At 39.6% G+C, this 22,375-nt stretch overlaps 1 protein-coding gene across 15 annotated transcripts in view; it reads right to left on the reverse strand.

Annotated features, from left to right (window-relative positions):
• MAPK10 (mitogen-activated protein kinase 10) overlaps window positions 1-22,375 on the reverse strand; it is a 113,901-nt gene that overhangs the window by 38,640 nt on the left and 52,886 nt on the right. For 7 of the 15 annotated variants that reach the window (XM_048940959.1, XM_048940972.1, XM_048940957.1 and 4 more), the window contains one exon: window positions 8,154-8,225. In XM_048940959.1, coding sequence (XP_048796916.1) covers window positions 8,154-8,219 — 66 coding nt within the window. In that variant the 5' untranslated portion in view covers window positions 8,220-8,225. Of the gene's footprint in view, window positions 1-8,126; window positions 8,226-8,402; window positions 8,599-22,375 lie in introns of all 15 variants that reach the window. The other 8 variants (XM_048940969.1, XM_048940968.1, XM_048940964.1 and 5 more) reach the window with 4 other exon arrangements.

Raw genomic sequence — 22,375 nt, forward strand, 5'->3', positions numbered from 1 at the left:
TTCTATTAAATCCACTAATGGCAGTTTAAGCTCAATTGCTCTCATCTACATCTCCAGGACAAGCAGAGCTGTCTCAGAGCATGTTAACAAGCATCAACTGAGGAGGAGCTTTCCCTAAATATCAGCATCCATCTTTGCATGTGCACAGAAATGCCTACAGGAAAAGATAAACATTTAAGTGTGCCATGATTCAAGGCTATTGAAAAAAAAAAAGCAAAACGACTCCGCATGCGTGAAACAAGCGAGGAAGAGAATTAGATGAAAGACTGAAAGACTGAAAAACTGTTTCCTCATTTGCAGTTGGCACCATGCCCAAGGGTGTGCAGAATGCAACAGAGCCATCGTTCTGTGCTAGAAGTGACAATGGCTCCCCAGGGCTCCTCTGTCTCCAATTCATCCCAGACAAAAGGCTGGAAAGGAGGAGAGCATGTCGTGGGTAGCAGACAGACAGTGTTCTGTCAGGGTCCAAAATACAAATATCTTCAAGCTACCATTTGACCAAAAGATCAGATGATGAGATTATACAAATGCAAATTCTGAAAGATTGTAAAATCCTGAGGGCGTTCTTGTCAGCTCTGAAAGTGTGTACCTGTACAGCTGGCAGCCCCATTTAGCTCCTATCCTCCCGACTGAATGACTGCAATTCACTCAGAAGATCCAAGTGCCACAGTTGTGGCATTCACCAAACCTCTGCTTTGGATTTAATAGGCACAGGTTTTGCTGTGTACATTTGGAGAGTCACGGAAGCCTACATTTAAGAAATAGTATCTTTGCGTAGAAAGATCTGTAGCACAGTTAGAGATTAAATCTCCCACACAGAACACCAAATGTGTGCACTTACACACAATATTGTAAATTCTTAATCTGATTTTATCAGCCCCGTTGCACCACATCTCCCCCACTATCATATCTCATTCATAACCTATAAGGACTGTATTCATCACACAGTGTTCCTTATTACAGTGCTTTCTATGCTGTCATGGGTTAATTCTCTGTCTTTTGTTAGTGCTTTATCACTGGTTTTCTCCTAGATCCCAGACACAGGCTGCACTCCTAAGAACTCAGCAACTCAGTAGCAAGGTGACTTGTTCTGCAAACAGCTCAGCTCTCACAGACCATTCTTTGATTGTCTCATTGCATTTGCTTTGCACATTCTCTTTTAAAGCAGAAATTATTGTAAGAAGCATAATACTCTTACCTTTTCTTTTTTTTCTTTTTTTTTTTAATTAAACTCTTTTTGTTTAACCTCTTCTGAGATGACAAAACTCCAATGACTTCAGAACTGGCTTTTTTTTTTGTTCTGAGCACCGTGAAGTGCTCCTTTTCTTTCTTGCTCATTTATTTCTCCAAAGCAAAACTCCATTTGGATATTCTTCACTTGTCTCCCATGTGGTGTTCACTGAGATTTCACTGCTTTCAATTTGCTCCTTTTGTACAGGCTCGACATGGTTGTAACTTATTTCTAACTATGGTCTCACATGTTGCTTAGCAGTTATCACAGCCCAAAGGCATCTACTTCATTCTGGTGCACACTTGTAAGAGATCAGCTATATGTGAGCATTTCCTCAGCAGAAGAACAAGTTCAGAATGATTCCTCATTCACATATTATCTGAAGAATCCAACACAGACACAGACAGTAAACTCTTGCCCCAGCCATCACACCAAGGATGGTAAGGAGAAAAAGGTTTATCCAGAAATGCCAAGAATAACAATTCTTGGGAAAGAGGTTTCTTTATGGACAAGGACTTGAGTATAATGTAGGGAAAATACAGGAAAGAGGCATGTAAGAAAGCGGATGGAAGTGGAGGTAACAATGTTTGGGAACCTCTTACTTATTTAGTGATTAGGATGGGATGTTGGCAAAGGCATGGGTTGGAGCTGCCCCTGAAACAGAGGGCAACAACAAGAGCAGCCACAGCCAAACTGCAAGAACAAGGAGGAGAGGAAACTGCTGTTTGTACTCATCAGCTCATTCTGAGTCACTTGGTTTGAAAAAGAAGAGACAATATGGGAGGAAGCAAGATACAGTTAAGAGAGAGAAATGGACACTGAAAGTTGGCCAAAGCACTGCACCACTGGGAAATGAAAAGGATGGCTGATTTTTCAGCAGCAGCAGGGAAGACCTGAAGTCCAGCATGCTTTGAGCACAGGATAACTAGGATGGAATTAAGATCTCATACTGATAGTACAATATTTTACAAATAGATTGAGTTTCTCACTAAATTGAGACCACAGTGAGATATCAGGTGTTGGCTGAGAAGCTTTCTTCTGTTACACATGTAAGGCAGCAAGGAAGAAGTCATGAGATGCTGTGTCCCAGCACACATTATGGCATCATTTAAAAAGAAGGGTGAAAAGGCAGCACATAACAGCACAGGTATAACTACTTCAAAAACTAAATTTCTGAGTACAATCGTATAATTACAGTATTCATTGTGAAAGTGGCTAATGAAAAGACTCTCCTTTTCTTAATAAGAGGCTGAAAGGAGCTGAATAATTCAAGTGCATTGTTTGCTAGAAAGAGACAGTTCTGTATCTTAAACAATAACATTTTAGTCCCAGAAATCTGCAGTAAAGGACATTGCTTACAGAGTGGTTTATGAACATCAATCAATCTCCCATTGGGTAGAAACCATAATTATAGGACTTTTCCTGATCAAGACAGCTTATTTAATGGTTAAAGCAGTAATTCTGTCCAATGTGATTAAGGCATTAATTTTAACTAAAGTGGTTTATCAAATTTAGGAAATAATTCAGAAGCAAACCTGATGAATGAATAACTGATAGCAATGCAATCAATAATGCTGGTCTCTTCTGTTGGTAACAAATGAAAAGTTTGCTAAAATAATCTGAGTTTTAAGTGTTCATTGATGCAAGTATTTCATAGAGGAAGTGTTTTGTTCAAGACCGGTGGAAAATAAAGCAAGTTGTCAGAATATAGGTGAAAAAAACATCTAAAGATAAAATAAAGGTTTTATTTATTTATTTATTTTCTGTATCTTTTTATTTGGGACTTATTTAAAGATCAGTCTGAGTAGAAGCTTGCAAAATACTCTCTACATGCAAAGTGAAAATGCACTCCGAACGTTTCTTTAAGTGGTATCAGTAAAGCACCAATTCCAATTTCATTATGCAGAAACACTGACATATTCCATCCGGGGCATCAAATTGTTCAGACTGTCCAGTAAGGACTAATGATGGTGCCGTACCAAAGGAATAGCATGCTACGTTGCAGTGGTGATTCATATTAAGCATTTTCTTAGTATGTATGGCTGGATCCCAGATATCATATCTCAAAATGCCACTGTGCCTGCTTTTTGGAAGAAAATTAAATATATTACTGCAGCATTATGGAAGTGCTGTGAGGCACAAAACTGAATAATAGAAAGGTGTTTTTCGAAGACAAGATTATTTATGACTTCAAGTCAAAAATCATGGAATAGTATTATGCTGCAATTACCAAACCCTGGCAGAAGCCACCCAGAGGCACAGTCACAGACTGCAGAACTGCTCTTGAGTCCTGCAAAAAATGTGTGTGGGGGTGTGCAAATGAAGTGTAAATAAATGCATCCTATATAGCTAACGTTTAGGAAATGTGAAAATTCTGCCAGGCACAATTCTTCATGTTGGTTGGCAGCATCCATTGTCAGTTATTATTCAGCACTTGAACATCTTATTCTACTCAAAATCCAGGGGTCTGTGTCATGTTGTGCTTCAGTAGGAATGTCCAGAACCCTAAAGATATGGCCTATTGACAAGAGCAGCCTTACTAACGATCAATGAAGTTCTATAAGTCTAAGTACCTTTGTCCCATCCTTCTGTTTTTCAAAAGCAGATGTCATTTTTCTCAGCTCTTCCAGAAAAACATCAGCCTACCAAATCGCAGTTAATGATAGACTTAATTGCAAATAAGTAGAAGTCATATTTCCCTGATCATGATTTGTTTCTCAAAAAGGGCTTTTCTCTTTTCTTAAGTTGGAAATTCTTCATATTCTCACCATGCTGAGTTAGCACTGTGCCATATAAAACCAGCAGACCCAATGCCATATGCTGTATGCTAAAAGCAAGCAGCCTATAGGTGGATGTCTTTTCCTGCCACAGCGCACAAAGCTGTGCACTTTAGGAGATGAGAGAGAAGTCCCCACACAACAGTTACTATAAGTATATGCCCTCAGTGGTAACAATCATTGGGGTATTTTTCAACACGTCACCTCTAAAAGAACACTTCAGAACAATTCAGTATTTGGTGGGAGGTCCACAGTGATGCATGCATTCCAACAGGAGCAGGACTACTCATGCATCTTCCACATCGGCTATTCTATTCCACATGGTCAACATATTAGACATAGACCTGGGATAGTCAGAGATTTTTCCAGTGAAAAAAAATCTTATGTTACAGCACATGACCACCAGAAGCTCTCATCTTGACAGATAAGCAGGTCAGCATCCAACTGCATAACACTGACTTGTGCCGGTACCTGCTGGATACTTGTACAGCAGAAGAAATTTTGGCATCTGTTAAACCAGACCAAAAAGAAAAAAAATCAATGAGCTGAACTAAATTCACCAAAAACAGCATTTTTGGGGTCTCTTATCTGTGTGCTGGCTGGCTCCCACTCACCACAAGAACTGAGTGGCAGTGCCCACATCTTGGTGCTGGGGAGCTCTAAGGCTTCCTGACTCAATACAATTTTCCAAAAGCTACAAAGAAACTTCTTTATATTCGGACCACAGTAAATCATGGAGTATTTGACTTCTCCATTAGCATTGTGAATAAATATGGAATAAAAATTACTACGTGAAGACTGTTGAATGCTCTCTAAAATTATACCAAATGATTAACCAAACGTTACCAGGTTGCACCTATATCCCACATCCTGCCCTCTGCAGTACACATGAACGGCATCCACAAGAGCTGTGATTTTAATGCAATAAAATATGTAATTCTAAGAGGCTGCTCTTGTACTTAAAGCTGAGTATGTGGTTGAGTGTGATTTGGATCAGGGCCTATCTTTTTGGAGAAAATAAATTAAGAAGCAGCCTAAACTAGCTTTAATCCTCAGGGTATACATCTGAAGATATGAGGATCATGAAGAGCTGTTTGTGCAGCAAGTGCTGGAAGGACAAAATCCTGTTTCCTGTAATGACAGAGTAGTATCTCGTGCACTCTTGAATGACTCCTCTTCGGATACTGCCATGGTTATTTACCTTGGATTGGCTTCACCCAGTGTGGGAATCAAATGTTGTTTCTGTATTAGAACAAGATTTTTTATTTCATGGTCTCCACCACCATAGTTCTTTTCGGGAGTCTTTTTACTTTACGTGGGGAGAGGTCTCTGATAGTTTGCATTCCCTATCCTCTTGATGAATCTTCCCCACGAATGCATGTTCAGTATATACATGAAGTAATTTAAAATCATAGAGATTAGGTAGTAGGTTATGGGCACAAAGACTGCAGGTCCTGCCTGTCCAGCCTTCTGAAATACCTCTGAGCCTTACTGATATTGGGTACTGGCAGGCAGGACCCAAGTAATGGAGAATTTAAGAAAGAGAAGATAAATAATTAGCAATAAACTTGAATAGCTAGCAACAATTTATGTCTAGTCAGCGTGAATATATATGTAGTTTTTTGTCACACACATTGCAAGAAAATCCTGCACAAGATTGATCAAACCAGAGAACAAGTCATGATGTGCCCAAGGAAGCCCTGAAGAGGCATTGAGAAGGCCTGGCATCACTCCCCTTGGTGCTCTTTGTTTAACAGAGGAAGCGGCCTTTGGACAGAATGGAAGAAACTTTGGAGAGGACCACTATATCAGTATGATAAGGAGAGTACTGAGATGTCTTGGAAACAGGATGGCGACTGACTGGCACAAGACAGTACATGAATCAACAAGTGTTAGAATGTAATTAACAAATGTAAGTCTTTGGTAAGACTGTGAATCTGGAGTACCCAGCCAATGGGAAAACAGGGGAGGGGATAGGCATGGGGGCACAAGGCACAAAAGCTGTACTACTGCGCCCACAGGTGTGCTCCGGCTTGTGAGATGCCCGCCATTGCAATTGCAAATAAAATCTGTTTTATCAGAGATTCTGCCCTGACAAAATTATTTGGATATTCCCAACACCAGTTACAATAATTCATCCAAAATGCTGTTGATTTCATTGGATATTCTTTAACAAAAACACTAGTATGACATTAAGTACTGCTTGTGGCTATAACAGCTGGACTAGATGATCTTAGCTGTCTTTTCCAACCTTGCTCTATGATTCTATGAACACTTCTTATTAAACTGGAGTATCAGCAGAAGATTAATTATAGCAGCATGCTTTGATTATTGACTAAATCAAAAACTGGGTACTGTTTGACAGAAAGCATTCACTATACATTGTTGGGAATTGACTGATATCCAGGCTGAAGTAGCACTGAATGTAAGGAGGAAATGATAGAAGTATCTTTCCTTGCACATGTAAAATAGAAATGTTTCTGTACAGCTCTTCTTTAATTTATGTAAAAGGAAGAGGATAGTTAGCTGTGCAAAACACTGTATTCTGTACACTGAGAAGAACTTCTCAGTGTAGAATAGTGTAGAATCCCCTCCCTTTTTCTTTATCTTTTTTTTTTTTTTTTTTTTTTTTTCAATTTCTGCAAAACATTGTAGGGTGTTTTTTCTGTTTTTCTTTTTTTTTTTTTTTTTTTCCCGCTCCCTCAAGTAAGTTCTGTCTAAAAAATTACCTAAGCACTGTTTTGTGGGGGGGGGGGAGAAAAAAAAATCCTTTCTTCTTCCAAAATTCTTTCTGCCTGGTCTGAAAGATACATAATGTATAAGTTATATATAAACATTTTCATTGAGGAGGAGGGTACTTCAGGCTGTTTGTGCAGTCCACAGATCCAATTATCCAAACTGAGCCAAAAATAAAGGGGTAGAATTCAACAAGTTAGAAAATCACATGCAGACAGAGAATAGCAGGTAAGAAAGGACATAGAAGGCTGTTAAGCAGTTTTCCAAAGTAAATAGCCTAGATCCAACTGAGTGCTGAAGATTTTGAAAGTTCAGAGGTAGCCTTCCCAGCAGAACCAATATTTGGCACTACTGAGTTATAAAAACAGACAGCAAGATTTCCGATACACGTCACTGTTTCACATTAACTGCTTACATACAGCTCACAGCCTTCAGCTCTTCACTGTCTTTGACACTAGGATGTAAGTAACATAAAAGGGAGTACTGGTGTTTACCACAATTCCATTTTCAGGAACACAACACTGTTCTCACCTCTCCAAAAATGAAGACTGTTCCCTAATCTCCCTCAGAAAGTCCAATAATGGGTTCCATCTCAAAGCAACAACATCACCACCAAAAACAAAAAACAAGAAATAATTCAAACACAAAATGTTTCATAAGAAGTCAACTAAAAAGTCACCTTGAATTCATATTGGAAAAAACACATTCAGTGATTTGACATCTATGTATGTTAACTAACTTAATCTAACCATCAGAACCAAAAATTGGGCATAAAAATACACAGTTTTCTTCAGCTCAAAGTTAGTTTGAGCTCTGTAGATTTTAAAGCACTGTGACGGAACAATTTCAAGGCTGATATCAAGTGCAGAATTGGCTATAGCACAGTCTCATGACCCCACAACCTGCACAGTATATTTTGTTCAACTGAGGACAGTACAAATCTCGCACCAATTCAATTACTTTTTCCATACTCCCAGCAAATGCAGACTAATGGACAGAAAATTGTATTCATTGATTACAATGTAAAAACCTCTGTCTCACATAAAGAGATGGTAAGATAAAATAAATCTAATTCACATATTTCCGTGAAAGCATTTATATAGGTGCAGTTATTTTGGATGAAGAATGTCTCATCATTAAGTTTGTGGGAAGAACAGCCAAGACTTTTTTGTTCTCATCACATCAACAGATATTTGGGCAAGCAAAAATCATTAAGAGCAAACGATGACAATCAAATTAAATAGAAATTTTCAGTGATGCATTTTTCTGCTTTTTATGTTTACTCTAATTCTTACAGCTAGTTACTCTCAATTTGCTACAGACATTAACTTTTTTTTTCTATTAGCATAAATGTAAAAATAAAGTACAAGTGTATACTGTACCTTGTTTTACCTGTAAGGAACACACACCTGACAAAAGGCAATCTTCACATCCAGGGTAGGTTCACCACAATAGTACAACAAATGGCGGCTCATAAATACCTACAATTGAAAAGAAATTAAACATATAAATTTGTATGCTTGCTAACATACCAGTACAGAACAGTTAGATGTGCATTTGGGTCATGAAGCCACCCTCAGTTACTACCCAGCTCTTGAAAAGCACAAATTGCTTAGAACACTGTTGGGAATGAGCTTTAATGTCATTCTAACACTCACCAATGCAACAGCTTCCAACGGGGCTTGCTTACGTCAGGAAGAGTTTTAGAGTAACAGAAACCGCTAGCCCAAATTTTCTCTTGTCACTTGTATGTTCCTATAGTCTCACCAAATTCAAGTCAGCAGGTTGTATACAGTACAGGAGTGAGAAATAGTGTTGTGGGGAAGAAAGGAACAATCTCTAAGTTGCCAGTTACTAGGAAAATCAGAGAAGACAGAGAAAATAATTATTTCTCTGAGTAAGTTCACGGTCTACCCTTCATGAACAGTACACGTAGTTCTGCTCCTCATCTTAACATCTTACAACTTGGAAAGATGCAGAAAAGAGCAGAAACAATGCTCCAAAGCAGAGACTAAACAATGGCATGGACAGATCTTTTTTAGTAAGAGAACTAACAGAGCCTATGCTGGAGATCCACCAAACAAGTGGCACAGCAGCAGCAAGAAGCAGAACATTTCTTTTTTCATTTTAAAGTGGACACAGTCTGGCATCAAATTAAATTGTCAAGCACCAGCTTAGTATTACTATAAGGAAATAGTTCTTCACCTTCTGTTTCTTGAGACTGTAAAGCTTCCTGCCTCAAAGTGCTGTGGAAGTCTGAATCAACTTCAGTTTTTATACACTGAGACAAATTCACACAATATGCCTTCTGAATCTATTTACCTCAAAACTATCACCTCAAATTCAAGACAATCCCAGCCTACTGTCTGCCACTATGTGCTCAGCCCACTGTTGTACACTATCACAGCACCTGATAGTGGCCAACGAGGCCATATACTGGCCTAGACAAAACTATGTAACACATCATAGCTCTTCAAACATTTTAAATTCCATAGCATCGCACTCAGCTCTGACCAATCAAAGCTTTCAATGTTGCATTCTCACATGGGAAATAATGTACAGAGATGTTATCAGGGAGCTACATCACAAGCCATTGGAGCATATTGATTTTCCACTTCAAAAAATAAAAAACAACCCCACTTTAAAATCACAATTGGAAACCAGCAACTTCTAGTGAAAAAGAGATGAATAATATAGAAGTCACAAATTTCTTACAAATATAAACTCATTACAGTAGCTAAAAATACATCCATTACTCCATTAAGACATAATTCTGAAACTGAATCCCCATCTGTAGGGCCCCTCTGACATACACTGCTCTGTTATAGGAATTATAGCTAACTGTAACAGTAGATACTCCCAAATAAAACAAAACAAAGATCAAAACCACTGGAGCAACTTCAACTCTCAAAAAGTTAAGAAACAACAAGAAAGTATTCACCGATATCTGCAAACTTGAAAACATCATGTATCCTGTGTGTTTAATTTTTAATGAATGAATGAATAACACTGTTATGAAAGCAAGCACAAGACCTTTCTGCTTCACATTACAGTGTCTGAGACTGCTGCCTCATTGCCCAGTGAGTCACTGCTGGAGCCTCACATCCCACAGAGGGTTTGTGTTAGAGCAAGAGGAAGAAACATACTTTTTTTTTTTAATAAGAAATAATTAAGAAAAAAGCTTTTAACATGAGTCATATGCTCAGTGACTTGTGGAAAGCCAGTAGATAATCACAGTCCCACACTGTAGATATATGCTCCATGAAATCCCGTTGGCTGGATGTACAACACTGCTCCAATAATCAATAACTGAGATGTCATTAGTCAAAACACACCATATTCCACACAGTCTAACAACGGAAAGCGAAGAAAATAAGGGAGGGAAATCCAGTTCCTCACTGAATCTACTGTAAAGTTCTGCTGAGAGGATGAATTCTGCCCTGCATATACATTATGACTCATACATGGCCCCTCTGCTTCCCACCAGAATGACAATAGTAATCCAGAACAGAGTAATAAACTGGTAACATTTATGAGCTAGAAGACGTTTAACTATTTATTATGTTGTCCCTGCATGCAGCTACTGCTGTAAAAATAATAGAAATATGATATGTTTCGTCAGCATGGATTGATAATCACGTTCCTCTGTACACAAGGTAGATCTAATGGCTCACATGGCCAAGAATGAGAATAACTCATGTTTGGGTTGTAAGACTGCACACCCAGAGCAAAAGAGACTTGAGTTCTCCACAGTGAATGTCTTTGTACATGGAACTTCAAGAAAATTTCCTTTGATGTTTTGTATGTATTCACATGTAACTTCTAGTTTCTTAACACAAAAATACATTCACATTTTAACTACCCTTGATCATACCTTGCCCACATATCAGATGAGGCAAAGTAAAGCAAATCAAGGTGTGATGCTGGGATATGCACAGCACAAAGCAAATATCACGCAAGAAGCTACTTAGAAACAACCACATGTGCTGCATGCTGGGATCTGAGTGTTGTTTGGTGAGAGCATGAGTACCCAGTATCTCTACAGCCCTACTTTTGACTCTTCATGTTTTCTGCCTTGAGCAAAATTATCCAAGGAGGTTGAACTGAACAGTGTTGATGCTACAAGACATCTTGAGACAACCACAGCTGGAATGAAGCTGAGTAGCTAGAGATCACAGCAGCAGAACAGGGAGAAAATATGTCTGTGAATCATCAACACCATAATATCTCACATATTCATTGGGATCAAATTGGTTGTATGTCAGAACCTGTAAGGGCATTCAGCTCTCAGCAGAAAAAGTACCATGATCTAGTTTCAAAAAAATCCAAAGGAGGCACTAAAAATGTAGGATGGAAGTTGAAGAGGGCACATTTAAGGAAGTGACTGCCTGTACTTGAAACATGAGATAGGTTGGTTTTGTGAATTTGCCAGCTCGGAAGTTTGCTTTGATCTTACTTCCCTATACTTTAGCTTACTCAGACCAAGGATAAAAAATAGGTTGGAGGTGACTACCTACTAATAACAAAAAGCCAAACTTTTATTTTACTTAATTTTACTTCTTTTAGATATACATAGACAAAACATATCACATGACAACAGCAGAGGCTTGCTGAAAGACCTGCTTTCTCCTAAAATCCAAAGAGAAGTTCTCATAGAATAAAGGCAGCATCTTTGCTTTCGGAGTCACACATCTTCCCTTCACCAAAGGCAAGCATCTTCATCTTTCTTCACAATGAACACACACACATGCCAGTAGAACGTGTCTTCTGACTGCTCTCCTGCCAACAGCTCCTCTTCCAAAGCAAGTGGGCCTGTGATATGCCTAACATTCAGCCAGAAACTTTCCCTTTTCATTTTTCTACCACACCCATCTCTTCTGGAGAAGGATTGCTTCTTTCTAAAGAGGAATAACTCACTATTATTCCAAAACTCTTGGAAAAGTGATGGGATTAAATCAATAATATTGGTATAATAGCTGAGAGCAGAGAGGAAGCAGGATGATGACAGCAAACAAAGCAAAGTAGAAGGACAACAGCAGTTCCAGCTCTCCCACATGTCCTCCCTGAGCTGAACCTTCCTGCTGTTCCCTGAGCTCCTTCCTCTTCTGACAGCTATGTGATGTTGATGAATGGTTTTGGGCAGTCTGGCTCCTAGCCTTTTGGCCTTGCCAGCATTTTTTCATCCCCACGCTGGATTTAGTTGACATTAACTAGCTTCTGGATCATACAAGATCTTCTGCTTGCTGTAGGTCTGTAAAGTGCTGACTTTGCTATATGGTCCTAGGAGCATCTCAGCACATGCTGTGTTGTCTATCAGCTTCTCTTCTCACCCATTCTTCACAAGATCTTGGGTCTCAAAAAAGCATCACAGGTACTCTTCAGGGAGCCTCCCTCCATGGCTACTTCATGTCTCCTCATTAAGAGGCAACTTCCTTCTTCCCAGTGGACATCAACCTTGACCTGTCAAAGCATATTTAAGTCTTCCTGTGACAAATCTGAAAAACCCACTTGGAGCCTTACGACATTTCCATACAGTTTCTTAATTCAGAGAGACCAAGGAGCCAATTCACGGTGGTACCACTTGCCTCAGAACAGCCATGTGGGCAGGGTTCTCACCGCACAAAAAGTCAAAGCCTTTGGGTCAAACACAGCAACCAGAGACATAATTGGGACCTTGAAGTGAGATGCTGCAGCTGTTGGATGCATTTAAACTAGTGCTGATAGTGTTCACAAATAAAGTGCTCATCCCAGCCCGGTGCTTTCCTTACCAACTTCCACTTCCCTAAGGCTGTTCTGTTAGAAATGTTCATGTCCTACAGTACAGGGAAGGTAACAATTTCCTCACACTGCAATTTTGTAAACATCCTCATGTGGAAAAAAAATTACTAATATCCAATTTAAACAAATCAACTCCAGCTGAAGAGATCATCCACAGAATTGCTTGCATAAAACATGGCTGGATTAACACATGGCAAGGCATAGCTGCAAGCAGAAAGACTTCAACAGAATTACAGAACAACTCCAACCAATAAGCTAGAAATCATTTCCAGCCCCATCCAATGTGATAATCTTAGCAATACATGGAAATGATATATTCATATAAAGAACCAAGCCCATCATTTTCTCATTATTTGGCATTACCAAACAGATAGACCACGTGTGTCATGGGCACATTGACTGCTCCCTATACCTTCACAGGGACATGGCTTTATACTCATACTACAATAGACTGGATTTATTTGCTGTGATCTCATTGAATATCATTCATGAAGAGAAAGAGAACAAGCTAAAAATTAATGAAATTTCATCAACAGTTAATGTGATTTAAATATATCCATACATATCTTGTTCCACATCAGCTAAAGGGGGCAATGTATCATTGCAGCTGTCACAGAAAACCTTGCTGAGAAATAGCGATGTTCAAAACTGAACACCGCTGAATAATTAATGTTTCCTGTTTTGAAAATGGAGTTTGACTCATTTCATCCATTTCCAGCACTGGAATCCCCCTCTCTCTCATTTGAAAATAGACAGTCTCATCACTGGTTGATCAGTGAGGAATGCCCTTGGGATCCCACTCCCTAAACTATGGTTTTAACTTCCCTGAAATTTGGCAGTTCACTTCTGTAAAAATAACACAGAAAACAGTAAAAAAGTGACAGAATGTTGTCAGTACACTACACTTTCTACTTAGCATCTAGGTGCCCTGAACCTATGAAATACTGGAGACTTGACCGAAGTCCTACAGCATCATGATTTATATAAGGAGAGAGCAGCAATTTCTGATCCCCATCGCCATCACATTTTGGACATGTTTCTGTTGCGCTGGTGTGCTGTGTCAAGGAGGAAAGGCTGCACGTTGTTTAACCATTTCTTATCATTGCTGCCAGTTATGACTGGGATGCAGCTGCCTGAATATCCTATCAAATTAGTTTTCAACACAAATTCTGCAGGGTCATCAGCAACTTTTACAGAACTTAATTTTTTGCTCATATGTAATTTCAAGCACAGCAACAGAGAGCTTTCAGTATCAGTTTGAATTGCACCAACTGCTTGGCAAAAAGCGTCAGGACCTGACGCAACAAGAACTGAAATTTCCAAGTGGATCCATAACAGAGAACAAGCCTGCATCTAGTAAGAAATGTTTAGTTTTTTTCTGTTGTCTGTGCTCTCTTTTAATTATTCTTGAAGTAACAGGGGAAAGCAATGGTGTGAATAAAGTAATTATTAAGGCTAAATACCAGCAGAAACAGCTTGCTAAAACAGCATCTGAAAATTCACAAGAATCATGCGAGCATTTCTACAACTGAACTCCTGGAAGAGAAAGCAAACGGGTACAGAATTTTAAAATAGCACTGAGAGGACTGCTGGAGGAGATATTTATGGGGAAAAAAAAAAAAGCAAGAAAGAGAGAAAATAAAAAGAGCATTCAAACTGCAAAGATAGGGAACTGATAAGCTGGATTCTTCAGTGATTATGGCCAATAGGCAGAGGACAGAAACAGCTGAGCTTTGTCTGCCCTCTCTGCCAGTTCCTTAGTTGCTCTCTTGCCAATGTTTACAAGTTAAATTTCCACACTTGACAATAGCTGGTGTAAATACCCATGCAGTAGCTTTCAAAGCCAGGACAACCACCTAAGCACTTAGTTTTATCATTTAACCTGCTGCTGTAAGGTCTTACAGCAGGTTAAACGATCTTGCAGTCTCTTGTACTGTCTTTTCATTCAGAGATGAATGTCTCCATTCTGTGAGACAAATTCAAATAGAAAAAAAATCTTGCCACTTTCAGAGGCATGAAATTGGACTTTGGTATTGGAAGCAGCTCTGAAACAGCACAAGATGAACCTCCAGCAATCATTGTGCAAGAGCACAGCTACTGTTGTCAGCCAAAAATGAAGAAAATCTAATCAGAAAGAGATGAGCACAATGAAATGCCCATTACTTGCCCACCATGAAGTAAAAACAAACAAACCAGCTTTGCCGTAATGGTAAAAGCAAGTTTGTTAGCTGCAAATTCCACCTTCCCCCCCACCCAATACTGTCACTTTGATCTGTTCTTTCCTTACTGGAAAAATTACAGAAAACAACTGAAGTATCCACTACACCACAGCTGAATAAATAATTCTTCCCTCTCAGAAACCTGTTTTCCTCTATTCCTCTATTTCGGTCCAAAAATCAATAAAAGGTTCTTCCTTGGATAAATGTCAGTGGTAAAATGTGTGAAGGTATATAACAAATCACATCAACGCTATTTTTAATACACTCCTAAGTCAGAGCACAACGACAAAACCTAATTCAAATTCAGTTGAATTTGTCTCCAGTGACAGCCTTGGCACAGTGCAACTTAACAACGCCATACATTCGATGGAATAGGCAAAGAAAAATACTTCAGTACTCTCTATCTTAAGCAGTATGAATAAAATTAATATATTTTAAGTTACATACACCAAGCTCTAGTAGCTGGGAATAAGTTTTTAATACTTCAAACTGTAGGCAACTGGATCTCCATCTTACCATATTGCTTTGTTGCACAAGTCAATTACTCCATCAGTGAAGGGTAAGAATAAAACAAGTATATACCCCAGGCAAAACTGGAACTGTAACTCAGGAAGAAATGACATGAAAGGCCATGGTACTTTGATCCAGCCATTAGTCCTGTTTCAGAACACCTTCATTTGGTGGCACTACAGTACAGAGAACTGCAATTTCCATGAAAGCTTCATTTAGAGAAAACAGCTAATAGCATTGTTGATTTAAGAGAAAAAAAATTACAAAAACAAAACAGTATTGTGCAACACTTTTACTTATTTGATGTTAAGCTCTATTAGACTCTTCATAATTCCATAGCAAAGTTGGTATGATTAGGATTATGGATAACTTGGTGAACTGCAACAGCAGTGTTTATAATCATAACATAAAAAGCATAGTTTATCTGGCCATTGAACCCATCTGCCCAATCTGCACCTCACAGTCACTCAGAGAAGCAGCATAGAATCGCTCTCCATTGAAAGAGACCTTGGTATACCTCTTGGTCAATCTCTCTGCTGAAAGCATGAGATGTTGTTTCAATTGTCTGCAAAGTCAGAATGCTTAGTGCCCTCCTTGGTTTGCATTTAAATATTAATACAGCAGCTACACAACTAAAAATATTATCATCTCTCACCTCTTCCCCCCAAAAAGCTTAGTTTCTATGACTCTGTGATTTGCATCACACATGAGGAATTACACAGCTGAGAGTCTGCTTACTGTTGCATCTTAAATCATTGAATGGCTTGGGTTGGAAGGGACCCAAAGATCAAGTTCCAGTCACCCCACCACAGGCAGAGCCACCAATCTCCAGATCTGGTACTAGACCACTTCTCCATTCCAAAGTAGCAGCAGCTACAACAAAACACCATGTCACAAAGCGGCTGCAACACAAAAACAATTCACTGTGCAGGAAAATCATTTGAATTTAGAGTATGAATTTACTTTGCATGGTTTCCAGCTTCCAGCACACTGGAGCACATTTTCCATACCTCACATTAAATAAATCCTTTGTAATAATGTGCACAGTTCATCCACCTCCCAGGCTATTGTCTGCTTTCTCCTCCTACAGCAAGAATTACAGATTATCTTTGGTATAATTTACATTTATAAAAAAATGTGAATAGAAAGAGGTTGGGTTGCTGTGCAATCAAATGGATGCACGAATTACGTTAGATTCCATGCTCTTCTGGGGAGTCTTTTGTCCTCTGGGATGACTACTGTGCCCAACAAATGGACTGCAGCAGGCAGCTGGTGAGACGTGACATTATAAAAGCACTTCATCCCTCGTTTGCATTCAGCAGCTTTAGACAAAGGGAAGCATTCAGATCCCTTTATCAATTTCCCATAAGTACATTACATACAGTAGCACAACAGAAGTGAAAAGATTCTGCCATTTTCCTAAACTGAAATTGAATCTGCATAAACATCGGTTATTTAAGGACAAGAGGGAATGGCCCCAACTTATGCCAGGAGATATTCACATTGGATGATAGGAAACATTTTTTCTCAGAAAGAGTGGTGATGCAGTGGCATGGGCTGTCCAGGGAGGTGGTGAAGTCACTGTCTTTGGGGTTTTCAGGAACTGTGGAGATGTCATACTGAGAGACATGGTCAGAGGACATAGTGGGGATGGGTTGTTGGTTGGGCTTTGTGATCTTAGTGATCTTTTCCAGCCTTAATGATTCCACGATTAAACAGAAAAACAGCAAGAAAAATGTCCTGATTTCCTTTCTGTGACTCCTTCCTGTTGCCTTGAGTCACAGGGTTCTGTCTTCAGTAAATAAGCATCAGAACAAATACTTCACATCAGCTGTCTTTGCTTTTGCTCACATACATAGATTGTGCCCCATGCTGCAGAATTTAAATTTAATTTATTCCCTGAAATAGAAGAGAGAAACATTTCAACAGATTATTGAGACTTAAAATTCAGTAGAGTCAATGCCACTCCAAAACTGTGGCTCATTTCAGTTCCTTCTCACAGTCTTGGGCTAATTTACAGCAACATTTGATCTGCAGGCAGCATGCCTTTGTAATTCACAGTTGAAGTTACAATCTTCCAACAAAAGAATATTCAGTGAGCAGCGTTAAGTTCTGCCCCAGTGATTTTACACCTCCAGAAGCACTGAAAAAATTAAACTCAAATGGAACAAGCTTGGCAGAGCAGACATGTAAAATATACACACATTTGTGTTTGCCATGATTTCAGCACCCAGCATAACTGATTTGTGATGCTCCCCATACTGAAGCAAACTACTTATCCCCTTGTGTGGAGCACAAGGAATTTGAACCCATTCAGCACATTTTAAAATATTCTGAAATGCGTCTGGGGAGGGTTTTGAGCTTGTTTTTATACTGGCATGAGGCAAACCAACTTCATTGGAAATTTAAGTTCTGTATTCCTACCTGAGACTGCAGTCTCATGGAAGTGAAATATTTTGGATTTGTATCGTGTTCATCTTTTCTACCAAAACCTCACACAAAAAGGTATGTCTGGGGGTGCATACAGCCTGCAAGTGCCAGCCTAGAGCCTCCCCTCCACCAGCCATAACATCCATCATTCCACTGACTCCTGCTGCTCATTATCTGCTGCTGGAACTGTCAGAGAACTGTGATGCTGAGTGGTATCATGAGACACAAAACGAAAATCTGACAAAGGCTTTGTTTGCATTCATCGAGGCAAAGCAAAAACCTCTCAACAAGCACAGAATGAATCTGTTTTGCATTGTGGGCTGCCATCATCTCTTTTACAACGCAAATTGATTGAAAGTTGCATTGCTATTGATGTAGCATTTCTGTTACTGCACATGGAGGGATAGGAGCAAACCTAAACATGATGACAACAGGGCTGTTCCCAACGTATCCAGTTCTGCATACAAGCTTTGCATCAGTCTTCCCAGGCTGACCTGGGAACAGTGCCCAGCAAAACATTTGGAACAGCAACATCACCTTCTCCACAGAATTACCAAAGCATTTATTTCATGCCAGAGCATCTTCAGATGATGTGTAGGGGACCACAGAATGGAAACTTCTCAACTGGTCTCATTTCCAGGCATTCAAGTTTATGTGGAGCCTACAATTATAGCTCCAGCACGACCTACGAGGCTCACCTTATCTAGTCATATTATAACATTAATTGAATTTGCTACATTTAATTTTACCAAAGTTGGAAGAGGGGAAAAAAGTAGGCTACATAAGATACACAAATGGTTTCTGATTTTCTGCAGCTGTTCTCAACATTGCTTAGCAGATGAGTTTAACACAGAATGTCAGCCAGAACTATCTTTAGTCTTGGTTAGTGTGTTGGCATGTGAATATGATTAATCATTCTTATCATGTTAATGTACGGGTACTTAAAGATGAGCTGAGAAGAGTCACACTGTAATCAGTACTGCTAAATCATCTTTTGTGTTATCACTTAAATCATCATTATATTCTATTTATATTACAATACTACACAATCTTGAAGAAAAGAATGTTGCAAGTGCACAGAGATCATAACTGAGAAAATTTAAATACAGGTCTAAAGGAAAAACAGACAGATGTAAAAATGTGCATGAGGCTTGGCAAGGGACCTGCAGCTGTGTCCACAGAAGGGAAGCAACACTGGAATTAGATTTAGAGGTGAAACTGCACTGTAAGATAAGCAACAAAGCACATCAGGTCTAAGAAAACAACCAACACTGTCCAGGCTCACAGCTATTATGCAAGATGACATATTAACTCACAAACCAGGATTTATATGGCTCACGGACTACTCAGACCAGCAGTAATCCTGTTTATAAGGCTCACACACCTCTTCTTCCCCCCCTCCTCCCCCCCCCAATGAATGAAGGTTTTGCACACAGTCATTTCTCCCTCACAATTTACTCAAAACAAACTGCAGCTGCAAAGAGAACTAACTACAAAACACAGAGTGCTTCTTCTCTTGTCTGATTCTCCTCTGATTACTATGTTTGCATTTTTAGAGTGTACTGACTGCAACCTGAATATTTCACAAATGTGTCTCACCTCTGTAGTACCTCCTCTCTTCTGTGAGGATTTTCATTTTTACAAAATTTGTTTTTATCACTAATTGGCTGCCCCCATGATGCCTTACTAACATTGTGACATGCTGATGGTGAAGTCTTATATTTTGCAGAGGTGACTTGTAGCTGTTCTGAAGTTCTCCCTGGGAGAACTACCAATTTGGGGTCACTACTCAACAAACACTGCTTGACTAAGTTCCACCTCTGAACCAATGGCAGTCAGAAAGAATCTTAAAGGTTGGAAAAGACCTCTAAGATCCCCAAGTCCATTCACCAACCCATCCCTATCATGCCCACTAAATCACATACCCAAGTATCACATCAATACATTTCATAGAAACATAGAATCATTAGGATAGGGAAAGAGCTCTAAGACCCAAGTCCAACCACCAACCCATCCTCACCATGCCCACTGACCGTGCCCCTCAGTGCCGCATCTCCATGGTTCTGGAACACCTCCAGGGAAGGGACTGCACTATCTTCCTGAGCAGCCTGTAACACTGCATCACCGCTCTTTTTGAGAAGAATGTTTCCTAATATTCAACCTGAAACAACGTTATCAATGGAGTTACAAACTTGCAGAATATCAGCACTATTGTTTGTAACAGTAAGTGCAATGGCTCATTAACTCCAGGTAGAGAACATTTCTGCAGATCTCTGAGAAGAGAAAACAGTCCAAAGAGCAAACAAACATGCAGTATCTTATTTCTTAAGTGTGCCATTATGCAAGAATAAGGTGTCCATAGTCTGGATTTTCCATATGCACATAACAAAGAGAGAAAATTTCTTGTTTGAAGAAATGAAGAACCCTTCTGAGGAAAGGTTCTGCACAGTCTTGAAAGAGTAAAGTCAGCATCAACACATACCAACAACCCCAACAGCATAAGATGAATAAAACTTTCCTTTCATTCCTTACAGATTGCATTATGCTGCTCTTACTATTTGGACTTAAATTCTGATATTCCTGTTAGCAGAACTATAGGAGAAGTTGCTGAGAGAGACAGTAGCAAACAAGTCAGTCTATATTGCAGCCTGACAACAGGATATTTTCCTAACTGTTCTTCACACTGGAAGATGCCTTTACAATCTATATTGCATTCAGTAGAGCCATTCTGTTTACTATGAATGAAAGCTGTACTCCCCAGAATGCTGGTCTTACAAAGACAGAAAAGAATTCATAGAAAATAAATCTACTCTCAGCCAAATTAACCACAGCTAGAAAGGTTAATTGGGGTTATGCCCACCTCTGTAACAAACCTGTCAATGCTATCTATAAAGTAGTCCGAGAGCTTTGTTAATGAAGAGCTGTATGTATCATATTCTCTAGCACCAGTTACCTTACACATGCCAAATAATATTTTAAACAGATGCTGCTGCACTCAAAATACTGCTGTGTGATAAAGCACAGGTCTCATCCACCAAACCAGGACAACTCCGTATGTCACTTAGGTCAAGAAGCTTTCTTATCCACTTTGAAATAAGCAGAGAAATCAATGCTATAAAGACCTGACCTACTGGCTCCATAGCCTTTTTATATACCATATTTGCATGTGGTTTAACAACACAGTAAATATCTCTGCAAGATCATTTACCCTTCAGTTTTCACTGCCTGCAAGACACAGCTTACTAATCAATGCTTTTACTGGTTTGTTTGTTTAAATAAGTCATCAGTGATACTTCATAGTGAAGCACAGTAGTAATCAAGATGTGTCCCCTGTGAGATGGGTGCCTCTATGAGAGCTCAGAGGACATCTCTGGAGGACAAAGCTGACAGCAGGGAGTCCCTGACTGCAGCACATCCCTCTGTGTGAGGATGGCCCTAATATTCCCCACAGCATCTCGAGGCTCAGATGCCAGAAAGCAACTCCAATGCTGTCCAAATGTAGTAAACCTCACCAGGAACTTAAGAAAACAATCTCTCTGGCATGGGTAGGCCAGGGAAGAATGTCAGAACTGGAATGAGATGAAAGAAACAACCAAAGAGTGAAAATTCAGAGTGCTAATTCAGATCTGCCACAGCATACAGGGAGAAGAGACTCGAAGCTTACTTCAGACCATACAACAGTATCCAGGTAGGGCAGACTGCCCACAGAATAGCGTGATACCCTACTCCAGGCCAGTCTCTCAAAGTAGCATTGTTTTGATCTCATGTTAATGCAAGGGATGTTCACACATCCTCTGTAACAAGCAAGCCTCTGTAACACAGACCATCTTTTTGGCTCTGCACTTGCACTGTTGACTCCTGTAATAACTTCAATGAAATTCCACTCTTACGAAAGAGATGCAGGTGCACAGGAGTCACTAGTCCTGCAAACATCTGACGATGCACAGGGTGCCCATGCAGGGAGCAATGTAGTATGCTGCTTTCAGCACCTGCTTGCAATACCTTTTTCCTCCAGAAGCAGAACACTTTCATCAAAGCTGTGTTACTGTATATTTCACTTGTTGGCTACACCATACATTAATTCACAGACATTGCAGAGCAATCTCTCCCTTCCCCTTCTTTGAGGAATATTTCTCTTGATGGAGATTTCTCTAAACCAGAAATTGCCTTTTGAAACATGACAACTCATTGTATCGCTTGCCTCCATCTCCTTCAAATTCTCATTCAAATCATTTACTATCACAGTTCCAGCTCCTTTCCCTCTGCATACACCAGTTAATCTCTCCCAGTTGCTCAGTGAGAACATCAGTGTTTTATTTGTAGCAGAAGCCCTCACCTCAAAGACACACTAGAAAAAAGAACTGAGCCCACATTGAGGATGCTGTTCCCACATGACTGTGGATTGATCCAGAGAGTCACAGAGGACACCCAATCCATTCATGGAGCAGCTGGCACTCGCTGCTCCTCAACCCATCAGTCCCAAAGAACAGTCAGCAGCAGGGTACTGGAGAAATCTCCACCCCACCTTATGCAGGATGTGCTGTATTGTGCTGTGAGGAAAAGTGGTGTTGCACAAAGGAAATTCATCATATGCATCAGCAATAATGAGCAGAATCTATAAAATGCTCATCCAAGTGAGACCGACACCTTCAATTCCCAATCAGAAAAGTGCATTAAACCTCACTGAAAAACAC

This window comes from Lagopus muta, chromosome 4 (genome assembly GCF_023343835.1).
Source record: "Lagopus muta isolate bLagMut1 chromosome 4, bLagMut1 primary, whole genome shotgun sequence".
Lineage (NCBI taxonomy): Eukaryota > Metazoa > Chordata > Aves > Galliformes > Phasianidae > Lagopus > Lagopus muta.